Source organism: Erythranthe guttata, chromosome 10, assembly GCF_056151865.1.
Source record: "Erythranthe guttata isolate IM_541 chromosome 10, IM_541, whole genome shotgun sequence".
NCBI classification, from domain to species: domain Eukaryota; kingdom Viridiplantae; phylum Streptophyta; class Magnoliopsida; order Lamiales; family Phrymaceae; genus Erythranthe; species Erythranthe guttata.
The window spans coordinates 18,270,970-18,284,575 of NC_142542.1; the positions used below are offsets into that span (position 1 = coordinate 18,270,970).

A 13,606-nucleotide genomic window follows, 5' to 3' on the forward strand; every position below is an offset into this window, starting at 1 on the left:
CATTTCGTTCACTATTGACTTGACCGTCGGAGTGTTAACTCCGATTTTCTTTTTTTACAGTGCGATCGAGCTCGACAAGACACATGCTTCCTTTCGGCAGCAATCGTACAACTGGCAACATGTTTTCGAGGCGGATCAACATTCTAAGTTCCAATTTTAAATTTCGATATAATTTTTTTTTTCAAAATTAACTTTAAGAAATAAGTACCCTAATTTATGACAAATGGTTGTTGTTGAGGTTGTGGCCCAATGTGGTTTGGGCCTGTAGCCCATAGACTCCTTATATTACATGTACACACCACCACTAGGAAGGTCCATCAGTTGAGAGAACTCAATGGTTGGAATGTGGTAGAGATTTAATCATAGCCTAAGATTAAGTCTTGTAATCCTGGTCATTGATCTTGTCTCTCTAATCCGATTCTCTCTCTCTCTCTCCGTTGTACTCTCTTGCCCCTTTTGTGCTCTAGACAGTTTACTCCCTCTTTGTGGCCTTCTGCTCTTTATTCTTTTTGCTCCAACAACCATGGGTCAAACGCCGCCGTTCTTAGTCGTGCTTGCCCCAGTGGTTTTCCCTTCAACGGTTACCTTTGACTGCAGCTCCTATTTAATGCGGGGAGTGGAGTGACAGAAGATAAGACCGAGAGAAAACCCTAGATCTTCAAGCCTTTTCCCCTCTTCAGTGAGTTGGGTCAGTGGTGAGTGGGTGAGTTGTTGAGTGCCTCATTTTCTTGGTCTTACCTCTGAATTTAGGTGGGTTAGGTGACAGAGTGATAGATCTGTTCTCTCTGGTGCAATCTTGGTGGTGTGTAATAGTAAAGACCTTAATGGATCTCTGGTGTGAATGAGTTTGGAAAACTGAGCTGTTATTTATTCCCTTTCATAATAAATCTTTCATATTCTATTTACTGTTGTTTATTTTCGGTTATAATCTGTATAAACAATCTATTTGCATTTATGAGATTATCCATCATTACTGCTGTAAGAATCTTTGAGTGGAAACACAACAGTTGTAATAGAGGTTAAAATTTACTAAAAAATCGTCATGTATTTACCACACGAGAAATGGTTATAACTTGGATAAATATTGTACATTTCCACCGCGCCGTGAAAAAATCTCTTTCGACCACCATAATATGACATTATGTTGGAACCAGAGAAAAAACATAACCATCTAATTATAGTCGGAATGAATCGGTTTGGAATTTAAATCGATTACACATGGGCTGAATAATAAAAATTGTGTTTTTATCGTTCGCCACTCACTTGACCTCCTGTCGAAACGATTACATTTCTTAATTTTCTCAACCACTCTCTCTTATCTGCCATGCTCTCGGCCTTCAAGACAACAGCACAACGAGCTGTTTCAGTGAAACTCGAGTTAGTTATTTCAAAACGAAAACTTACTTTATCATAGAGAGGATGAGATTCGAAAAAAGTACTTTTAACGATAGTCTTGTATTGGACCCTGTTAGTAATCTTGAATACAAGACTCTGTGTTTTTCCCGCATCTTGACCATTGCCTTCTTCATCGTCTGTAACTTCTTCCAGATTACATTCCTGATAGCATCATCCACAGATTAAACAAAAATAAAATGTTTAATAGGCATATTAAAACACGTGAACATATTTTAACAGGCAAATTATATTTTGCATTCAAAAATATTAACAAAAGAATAAGTTGCCAACACACAAAGTTCTGTTATCAAATAACGGACGACGATACGTAGTCACTACAAAAAAAAGATCTTTTGAGTGACAACACCTATTTTTCACATAGTTAAGCAAAAAGTGTTGTCACTATGCTTGTCACTAATGGAGTGTCGCTAATACTCTATAGTGACAAGAAAAATAGCTATTAGTAACAAAATCACAATTGGGGTGTCGCTAATGCAACTTTTTCTTGTAGTGTACGTAGTAAGTACCTCCAAATCAATGATACCACGAAATTTTCTCTCTTCATGTTTTTTGGTGTATCCAAGCTGCACCATAGATTCACAGAAGATGAATTAAAAAAAAAAAAAAAAAACAAATAATAGCAATATAATGTTGACCTATGGCACATGCAAAATCTCTCGATAAAAAAACAGTGCCACCGCAATGACTTATCACAACTTTGAGCTACTCACTTGTCCGGTTTTTTCATTTAAAACAAACCGTCTCTTACTCCACCGGTTAGTTTTTGCGCTCTTTTTCAATAAATAGCCTACAATTTTGAAGGAGGTTAATCTCCAACAAAATGGTGGACTTAAAAAGAAGACAATGTAAGCAAAGTACTTCATACAAATCGTCTAATGAACAACGAACGAGAAGAGAACATTACTCAACCAAGTTGCATACATTTCTTATCATGAATACTGAACCAGTTTAGATTGTTTCGAGGGAAGATCTCTTCACTCTCTATGTACAACTAATATATGAACATGAAATATAATTTAGGGTAAATTACACCTATACCCTTTTAAGATATGCTAAAATAACTTTAAGGTCTCTATAGTATTGGTCATTACAACCCTCCCCTAAAATAATTACGGGAACAATATTTCATGTCCTAGAGACCGATATTCACTATATGTATTTGTTTTCCACGGGATCATTCTATAAACGAAAATTTATAAATCTTAAATAAAATAATAAGGACTTAAGAGATGTTAGGAGAGTCATGTCACCCTCTAGCTCTTTGTTATCTCCACCACTGCCTGAAACTAATAGTCCGTTAGAACGCTAACATAATAAATTATCCAAAACATTACTCTGTTATGGTTTCTAACAATGTTTTGTAATTACCGATACTATAGCGACCCCCTTAAAGTTATTTTGAGCATACCTCATGGTGCATCTTTCTTCCACAAAACTTGTTTTTCATTCATTTTCTTTGCGACCCTTCACATGCTAATAAAAAAATGGTAAATTACAACCACCCCTGAGGTATGATAAAATTACGAAAACCCCCCTTCTGTTATGGTTATTACAACAACCCCTCAACTATAATTTTTCTTACACGTCCACCCTTGTGATTTCAAATTTAGTGGAATCTTCTAGATTATATGGAATATTATCACTTTTGTACCCATTTTATCATATTCGAGCTCCACATTTTGAAGCAAGATGATCATAAGATGTGTTTTTTGGCTTGTAAATATCAGATTGTGATGCATCAGAGACTATATTCTTACACAAAATGATTACAAATTACTAGGGCACATTTCAAGGAATCTAGATGGTTATGCTGAATTTGACACCACAAATGTGGAGGTGTACGAAAATTCATAGTTGAGAAATAGATGTAATTATCCAAATAATATGAGGGGTTTCGTAATTTAACCATACCTCATGAATGGTTGTAATTTACCCTAAAAATGCATACACACACATGGAGATAGCAGATATAACAAAGCGAATAAATCTACAAATGAGTGGGCAGTTTGCAGGGAACCTGCAATTATTTCCCCTTCCGGCCCAGCAGTTCTTAATGTAGGTCTTTCTTGCACGCCTTTTTCTTTATCTGATTGACTAGATTCACTATCCTTCATCGATTTTAAAACCACCGAATGAATTTTCTTCTGGCCTCGACCTCTATGTTGCAGACCATAGTTTCTGCCTTGAGTTGAGTGTTTTCATGCTCTGTTATTTGTTGTGCAAACTTATCAGAGCTCTCCTTTAGTTTTAACTCTGCTATTTGTTGTGCAAGTTTATCATAGCTCTCCTTTAGCTTTAACTCTGCTATTTGTTGTGCACGCTTATCAGAGCTCTCCTTTACCTTTAACTCGTCTATTTGTTGTGCAAGCTTATCATAGTAGCTCTGCTTTAGCTTTAACTCGGCTATTTGTTGTGCAAGTTTATCATAGTCCTCCTTTAGCTTTAACTCTGTTATTTGTTGTGCAAGCTTATCAGAGCTTTCCTTTAGCTTTATCTCTGTTATTTGTTGTGCAAGTTTATCATAGCTCTCCTTTAGCTTTAACTCTCTTATTTGTTGTGCAAGCTTATCAGATCTCTCATTTAGCTTTAACTCGTCTATTTGTTGTGCAAGCTTATCATAGTAGCTCTCCTTTAGCTTTAACTCTGCTATTTGTTGTGCAAGTTTACCATAGCTCTCCTTTAGCTTTAACTCGTCTATTTGTTGTGCAATCTTATCATAGCTCCCCTTTAGCTTTAAATCAACCTATACATATGCAACAGATGCATGCATGTCATATCTTTATATATATATATATATATATATATATATATATATATATATATATATATATATATATATATATATATATATATATATATATGTGTGTGTGTATGTGTGTTGGTTTATGATGAATTATGCACAAATTATATGTATGCTATTGAAAAAAAAAGTAAATTCCACTTTCTCCCCTTCTATGTTGGCTCGGTATCTCTTTACCCTATTCTATTCTCGATTGCATCGATTTGGCCCCCCTACACTTGAAAAAAGTCTGAAAATTATATATAAAAAAAAACTCACCCCTCATAGTTTAAAAAATTTCGAAAAAAAAAAAAAACCTGTGGTTGCCATCGTGGACTATGCTTTCTCGTTGTTTTGTACTTTATTTATTTATTTATTATTTTTTTTAATAATTATTTAAACTAGTAGATGTGACATTTTTGTAATTTCAGAGTTTAGACCAAACGGTGTTAAGGTCAAATGTCTGACAACTAACAACGAGGACCACATTGAGACAATTTTTCAAGTGCATGGGGAAAATCGATGCAATCGAGAGTAGAAGAGAATAAAGTGATATCAAGCCAAAGTACAAGGGGAGAAAGTGTAATTTGCCAAAAAAAAAAACTACCATCTTCGTTAATGTCTTAAGCTGCTTTTCATACGACTTCTGTGATTCCAATTTATCTTTTTCCTCTTCAGAATTAACATTAGCGGCCGGAGCACCGTAAAAAAATCTGCTTGTTGCTCCTATCTAAAATTGTTGATTAAGTTAGGCATTGTAACCAATTGCTGCAAGACTTCATAAAAAAATGGTCATCAATGAAAGCACTTACCTTCACTTCAACAAATGGCTTACTTCTATACGGCCTTCCACCATTTTTATCTACAACCACATTTACTAAGGCAAGAAGTTGTTTCACTTGTTCCGATTTCTGGGCTTCATCTTTTGTTTTGTTATTAAAGAGAACATGTCGGTTCCCACACATTCTCAGAGTTTCCTATTTATGTCAAAATCACAAACAAAAACTTATTAATTACGAATTATGAATAATATTCTTGATAATAAATATGCACGGCGAGAGAAATAAATATATATTAAGAGACTTAAAGGAAGAGCACTCAATGAGATTTGTGCCTTCAAGATAGGTTCGAGGCAATATTCACGGCTCAAGTAATCATCGAGAGTCTCGTCATCTTCAAGCTCATCACCACCGGTGAAAACTACAATCATATAGTCAGTTATTTTGACGCCAAAAAATGCATGCAAGATCAACAAACCAGCTTCTTCTTCTTTTCTTGAAAAACGAGTTCTAATTGACACGACCAGAAGAATAGCATGGATGCCATCTTTTGCCAAATTGATGCATTTAGCAATTTCCTTTCCAATAAATTCAGATTCAACGGAAAAATCAAACAACCCTGGCAAATCAATTGCAAGTCAGGCATTTTTAAACCAAAAAATGAAAACTGAAATTGTATGTAAACACTGTTCGAAGGCATTCTTCTCGATCTTCCCATAAAAACCATATACATTTTTTTTTTATATCACTGCACCCTAATTTCATGTGGAGAACTTAAAGTAGTATGTTTTTGTTCATCTATTATACACGGAAATCGATTTTAGTCCATATATTTTCTTTATCACGATTTTAGTTCTCAAACTAACCATATTTTTACAATTTTGGTTTGCCGTTTGATATATGCCTTAATTTGGACGGAATAAGTCACATGTCTAGCACGTGAGCATGCTGAGATAACCCCATCGACCCTCTTTTTGCCTATATTTTGTATTTAGCCCCAATTTCACTTTAATTCTACAATCTTATCCTAAAAATATAAATCCCAACAAATATTAATCCCAATAAAACCCAATTTCAGCAGTTCCGCCATTAATACATTTGGCTTGATTGTTTTATGAAGAATAGCAAAGAATTACAAACTAAAACTCAGCCACAAGATAGGGAAAAAATAATATAAATAATTCCTAATTCTTTGAATATTTAACGGCGCTAATTCTTGCCCTTATTTTACTGTACTTGGATTTGGTGGAGGAGAAGGAAAATAGAGGAAGAAGAAGACGACGTGATCGAGGATTGGGATATAGGCTTTCAACACTATACAAGTATTTTTAGGATGAAATTGAAGAATAAAATAAAATTGTGGCTAAATAGAAAATGAAGGTAAGAGGGGGGTTATTTCAGCATTCTCACGTGTAAAACATGCAACTAACACCCAAATCAACCGGCTTGCCAAAATATTGTAAAAATATGGCTAGTTTGAGATTAAAATCGTGGAAAAGAAAAAAAAAAGTAGGAACTAAAATCGATTTCCATGTATAAAATAGGGACAAAAACAGTAATTATTCCAGAATATAACATGTACGTACCTGGAGTATCGATAACATTAAGTTTATGTCCATTTTCCAGTAAAGTTCTGTGCATCTCACAAGTGCTAGTAATAACACCAGTAGTTTTAAGCATTGACTTGAATGCCTTTTTTCCAACGATACTATTCCCCGTCGCGCTTTTCCCGTGACTTGTTCTTCCAACCAATACTATAGTCTTAGCCATCTCTTGACTTGGAGGTGTAGAAGACTCCCCTTCATCATAATCAAATTCAGTTGCATTCATTGCCATCAGAAATTAGGTAAACTTATCTGCAAAAAACGCCAACAACACACATGCCTTTGGTTATAATCGTGAATATCACAAGCCACATATCGTGAATATCGGATATATATCCAACAACACGAAAATTGGTTTCCGCGGGTTAAAATTTTCAAGAACTGAACCGTGTGTGTGTGAAAGAATCAAATAACTGCCATACACTACTAATATTGTCAAATCAACGATGAAAACAACCGGGAAATTTCTTACAGAGAAAACAAGGAGAAACCAAAGACTTATCGGAGGAGAAAATGAGAAGATGAGTTTGTATTGCGCAAGTACATATATTATATGCAGCTCGAAAAGTAAAACTAGACTCCAACAAGGAGAGCTGACTTTTACATGTTCTGTAAATTATATGCTGGCCTTCAAATTTAGAAAATTAGTCAAATTTAGAAAATTAGTTAAATTTTATTTTTCTTTTTTTTTCATTTTTTGCTAAAAGTTGCAAGAAAATATATTACTTAGCTAAAATTTAAATAGTACTAATGAAGTGAATAGCTAAAAAGCTGTAGAGTAGTTAAATTTTGTATTTAGCTGAATATATTCTCAGCCATTAATAATGATTCCATCAGCATCAAATGTGCTAATTCAATGTAGGTTTTTGGTATTTAGGGAAAAAATAATAATTTTATTGACTTTATCTCAATTAGAAAAGAAAGACCTGGACAATGTTTGCATTAATTAATTTCTGCAAAAAGTCGCACGCACGATGAAGAGGAACCGCAAGCAAGAAAGATAAATGAATATGATGAAAAATATACAATACAGACATGGTCTTTGTCCTTTTTAATAATAAGCCAATGGACTTGCTGCCTTTAAAATAAAAAAAAAAATAATAATAATAATAATAATAATAATAATAATAATAATAATAATAATAATAATAATAATAATAATAATAATAATAATAATAATAATAATAATAATAATAATAATAATAATAATAATAATAATAATAATAATAATAATAATAATAATAATAATAATAATAATAATAATAATAATAATAATAATAATAATAATAATAATAATAATAATAATAATAATAATAATAATAATAATAATAATAATAATAATAATAATAATAATAATAATAATAATAATAATAATAATAATAATAATAATAATAATAATAATAATAATAATAATAATAATAATAATAATAATAATAATAATAATAATAATAATAATAATAATAATAATAATAATAATAATAATAATAATAATAATAATAATAATAATAATAATAATAATAATAATAATAATAATAATAATAATGACAAAATGCACTTCGCCCCTAGAAATTTTTGGTTTTCGCACTTACCCTCTACAAATTAAAAAATGAGACTCTTCCCCTTTCAAATTTTGTTATAGTTGCACTTTGCCCAAAATGGGACTTTCCGACGTATTTTTTTACCGGTTTTTTCATATCTCCGTCAACTTGAAGGCCATTTTCGCCATTTCACCAATCTCACCCAACTATTAATATCGTTGAAAACCCAGATGCTTGAGATGGGTTATGTGTTTGCTGCTGCATCAATATCGATCCAAGCTGCAACATGCTGGATCTTTCGCCTTGTAAATCAAGGTTGCCGGAGTAATTGAACTTCGACATAAAATACAGCGGCGCCTACACCGTGTTTCCTCCGTCGTCCCTGTCGTTGGGGTTGGCGAACGGGCACATCTGGGTTGCCTCAGATGGATTGGAGGAGGAGGGGGTGTTGCCGCCGCCATCGGCTGCGGTCACATGGAACATTTAGAATATGCTGCTAGAAACGACGGTGGTCGGTGCTGCTGGCATCGCCACCAGCGTGCTGTGAAAGGAATGAATGTGAAAGGAATGAAGCGCTGCTTCTGAGAGAGATGTTTAGGTAGGAGAAATTGGCCGAAATTGTGCTGGTACCAGTGGCAGCTATAATACTTATGTGGGATTGGTGAAAAGACAAAAATGCCCTTCAAGTTGACGGGGATGAAAAAATCGGTGAAAAATACGCCGGAAAGTTTCATTTGGGACAAAGTGCAACTATAACAAAATTTAAAAGGGGGAGACTCCCATTTTGAATTTGTAGGGGGAAATTGCGAAAACTATAAATTTCTATGGGGCGAAGTGCATTTTGTCCTAATAATAAGGGTAAATTACGTCCAACCCCCTAAGGTAAGGCCAAATTACGAAAAAAAAACCCTCATGTTTGGGTAATTACAAGCACCCCTCAACTATGAATCTTCTTAGGGATAATTACAGTTTTGGTCCCCCAAGTTTGCACGTTTTTTATTTTTAGTCCCCCATTTACCGCCATCAACAAAATACACATTAATGTTGTCACATTTTAACACATTTAGTCCCTCCGTCTGTTTGACCGTTAAGTAGTAACGGTCAACGGCTGAATTTGGGATTTTTCTTTGAGAAAATTGCAATAAGACCCCTGTATTCTTTCAAAATATTCTGAAAACCTCTATAATTTTATCCAACCATAATTTAACCCCAATTTCATCAATTAACCAATTTTAACCAATGACCCCGATATTTCAAAATTGGGTAATCCGACCTTGACTTTCTTTTTAACTCGGTTGACTCTTTTTTCGATTGATTTTTTTGCCACTGTTGACCGATGTTGAATGTCGGGTTAACAGCGTTGACATTTTTCTCTTGATTTTTATTTTATTTTTATTTAAATTGTTGAGTAATGGAAAAATGTAATTTAAAAAAAATTCAAAGCTGATAATCGGCAAGAAAAAAATATCATAAAAAAAAGTCAAAATAAAGAAAAAAGGAAAAAGCCAACGCATCTCAATAACGGAAACAATTTAAGACAAAAAAAAAAGATAAAAATTAACGGCAGTGTTAGCCCCAAAAACCGTTAACCTAGAGTGGTTATCTCATTCCAAATTACTCCGCACATGCCTAATTCATCTTCTTCATATTTTTTTGGGAAGAAATTTGGGATGCACTAGCGGTTCCACGAAGAAAAAAAATGAGGGGAACAAATTATGGATTTTATATTTTTTTTTAAATTGTAGTTAGGCCCTAGAATTTTAGATAAAAATTTTATTAGAAGTTTGTAATTTTAATATTACGATACTAGATATAGTATTATTATTGTGTTCTACGGTAATTGTGTTGATTAGAAAAAAAAAGTCACAAGAAAAAAGCTCATAAAAAATCAAGAAAAATAAAAACAATCAACATTGTTAACCTAGAATACAATGTCGGTGAACGGCGTCAAAATCATATTAAATTAAAAAGTCAATGCCGAAAAAAAAAAGTAAAAAAAAAAAAACATCGGTCAACGGTCTGCGGAAATGCTGGTAAAAATCGCGGTCGTTTGTCAAAATTGATTAAATGGTGAAATTGGGGTTAAATTAGGGTTGAATAAAATTTTAGGAGTTTATAGAATATTTTAAAATAATGCAGGGGTTTGAGTGCAATTTTTATCTATGAAAAATCTCAAATTCAACCCTAATTCAACAGTTGACCGTTACTTCCTGACGGTCAAACAGACGGAGGGACCAAATGTGTTAAATTTTGACAACATTAGTGTGTATTTTGTTGACGGCGATAAATGGGGGACCAAAAGTAAAAAACGTGCAAACTTGGGGGATCAAAACTGTAATTATCCCAATCTTCTTACATTTCTTCCTTGTTTAGTGGAATTTTCTAGATTATGTGGAATATTCTCCAGTTATGAAACTGTTATGAAGCTTAGAGTTTCATAATTTGTAATGAATAAAATTGCAAGAAAACAATAAAGGAACCGAAGGATAATCAATGAAAACGTTGGAAGTGTATTTACGTTAAGGAAAGTTGAACGATAATATTCTTAAATTATTTATTCGGGTGGGGTAGTTCTCCTAGCCCAACTTGAAGTCGAGTTGAATTCTTTAACTACTCCATCAATTCCTTACGATAGACCCGATAAGAGGTTCGTTAAGACTACCACCGGTTACTGCAACAGAACTAGTTGGCTCTGGTCGGCTTAGCGAAATAGTATCCTGGACTACTTCCCAAATTTCTTCTCTTGGTCTTCGTTCTGCTTCAACTCCTTACTCCACCACTTCTCAGCTAAAACGAGCCCGGTGAATCATACATAGCATAGTGTTGGGTGCTAAATACCAACACGCAAGTGTACGTATCGCAAACAAGTAGTAAAGTAGACTCGTGAGAGTCGGATGTCGATCCCACAGGGAATACGCAAATTATTTAAGCCTAAGTACCAAATCCTAACAATTGTGATTTTTATCCAGCCTACGCAGGGTTGTCAAATTAATTAACTAAATAAATTAAACTAATTAAGAACGCAAGTAATCACGAGAAAAAATCAATAATAAACGGATCTAGGATTTTATCTTCCCCCTATGCGATAATTCTTCACCCAATTAATTTCCTATCATGCAAGTTACGATTCCCGATTATTAACCCAAGACACGAAATTATTCATAACCAGCTGTCGCTGCGCTATAAACCTATTATTCATAAAAGATTCACTATATGTCTATGCAAACCTAGTATAAATAAATCATTAAATAGCAAGTCTCGCAAACGGCTACCTAAGGTATTATCTGTATGTCTACGATAATACATGCAATTAACACACACATTCGGTGAAAAACTACTCGAAGGCTCTTCTATCCATGTTCAAATTATTAAAACGATCTGTCAATCAATTCTAACAATAACAAATAGCAACATAAGTTAGCTACGCTCATGCACTAAATACGATCAAGATAGAAGAAATAATCGAAGAATTAAACTTGCATAAAAGTAGAAAAATAGGTTCGAGTTACCACATAGGGTTCCAATAAAATCCTAGAATAAAAACTTAGCTACTCATGTTCGTTACGAAAAGCATAATAAAAATACGAAAATTCATAAAAATCATAAAAGAAAAGGAAAAAGGAAAACTAGGATGAAGAGTCGTCAAGTCTTCGTCTTCGTTCTCTTGCTCCTTGATTGCGTGTAGAAAAGATAAAAAACTAAAAACTAATAATAACGATAAAAGGTAAAAGATCGATCTAATTGTGTGCTCTTGGCCTTTAAATAGGGTGCAAAAATATAATAGGGCGGGTTTCCTTGTGTAATTAAAATTCCTTCACTGCGCCTTCACGTCCACCCAGACGGCCGTGTGAGATTTTGAACTAAAATCCGCACAGCCGTGCGGTCTTTTAATTCTTCAGAAATCTAATTTTTTCACTTTTGGCCCACTTTTTCTCTGAATTTGCAGTTTTCACCCCAAAAGTTGCCAATTCTTCAATTTGCACATAAAATACAATTAATAACCATATTAAGCACCAATTATCGTAAAAACACATCAAAAACCTCCAATTAAAAGGTACAATTAAGTGTATAAATATACACTTAACACACCCCCAAACTTGAACTTTTGCTTGTCCTCAAGTAACATCAAATTAATAGCACAAAACAAAACCATACATCTCATTACATAGATCGATGGGTCAACTTAGCGTTTTCAGAATTTGCAATTATGATGACAATTCATAGGTATTCGCAAGCTTAACATTCAACGGCACTTAGTCACTCACTATTACCAAAAACCACAAATCATACAATTGCTTCAAGTATCCAATATTTGCAAGTTAAATATAGAAAGAATTTATACTTACATGCATATATTTGACTCCAAATACTCACCAAATTATTTTACTCAACTAATATTGAACAATAAGCTATTGGAATCATTGGGGCTTTGTGGCTTTCAATTGTTAGGCTCTTTGGTCCGAGGTAGGTAATATGGGAATGTGTGGCTAATTTTCTTGAATTGAGGTGATTACGCCAAAATTTGAAAGATAGGCGTTTGAAACAATGAATTCACCTCTAGGGACTTTAATAAACTCGATTCTCCAAAATTCACACGTCAACACTTTTGCCTTGAGGCAATGACTCGAGTTTTCAACACAATTCAACAACTAGTCCTTATTTCTCCCTTACAATCTATTCTTCTTCTTCTATTTATTTTTTTTTTTTTTTTTCGAATCGAAGAATTTAGATATATATATGAAGATGCACATATATATCTTTTTTTTTTTTTTTTTTTTTTTTCGAAGAAGAAGAAAGATCTTATAAGAATTTTTCGACCGACCTCCAAGGGATGATTATTCAGAAATCTCCACTTTTCTACCTTCTACATATTGGCTAAAAGAAAGAACACCTTTTCTCCGAGGCTCAAATCAAGATTCTAAGGATAATTTGACAAAAAGGGTAGGCTTGAAAGGCTCAAACGGTTCAAAGAAGGCCCAAATCATATCCCAAATCACTTATTATCAACACTTCGTATCATAAATGTCCTAAGGTGAGATTTAAAACCGAACAAAGCATGATTGAGCACAAAAACATTCCAAATTTAAAATGCAAAACATTCAACCAAAGCAATGCACAAGGTGTGATTCCTAGCAATAATTCACTTCTACGTTCCGTTGAATCGAAAGCTAAACAAATATCTACTCCTTATCAACATAAAACAAGTAATCTCATCATCAAACATTGACCATCTCCCATCATCATAGTTCATCGATGTACCGAAATTTATTTATTTATTTATTTATTTATTTATTATTTTATTTTTTTTAAATAATAAAAAACGGCAACTAAAACAAAAACTAAAGCATGCAAAATAATAAAAAAATTAAAGCACAAATAAAGCGCACATAAAATAAAACAAGTAGTTAACCACCCCCAAACTTAAAATTCACATTGCCCTCAATGTGATTCGCCCGGAGTTTAAGGATAGAAAACACCTGTTTTTAAGCG

General features: G+C 33.4%; 1 protein-coding gene across 1 annotated transcript; it reads right to left on the reverse strand.

Moving 5' to 3' along the window:
* Positions 1-78: 78 nt before the first annotated feature.
* On the reverse strand, positions 79-7,160 carry LOC105959918 (immune-associated nucleotide-binding protein 9). Its single transcript, XM_088824552.1, has 8 exons — positions 7,051-7,160; positions 6,561-6,830; positions 5,310-5,593; positions 5,008-5,172; positions 4,803-4,925; positions 1,923-4,159; positions 1,440-1,557; positions 79-1,358 (listed from the first exon to the last, which is right to left on the reverse strand). The coding sequence occupies exons 2-6, from the start codon at positions 6,808-6,810 to the stop codon at positions 3,536-3,538; spliced, it is 1,446 nt and encodes a 481-aa protein (XP_088680678.1). The 5' UTR covers positions 6,811-6,830; positions 7,051-7,160; the 3' UTR covers positions 79-1,358; positions 1,440-1,557; positions 1,923-3,535.
* Between the last annotated feature and the right edge of the window lie 6,446 nt (positions 7,161-13,606).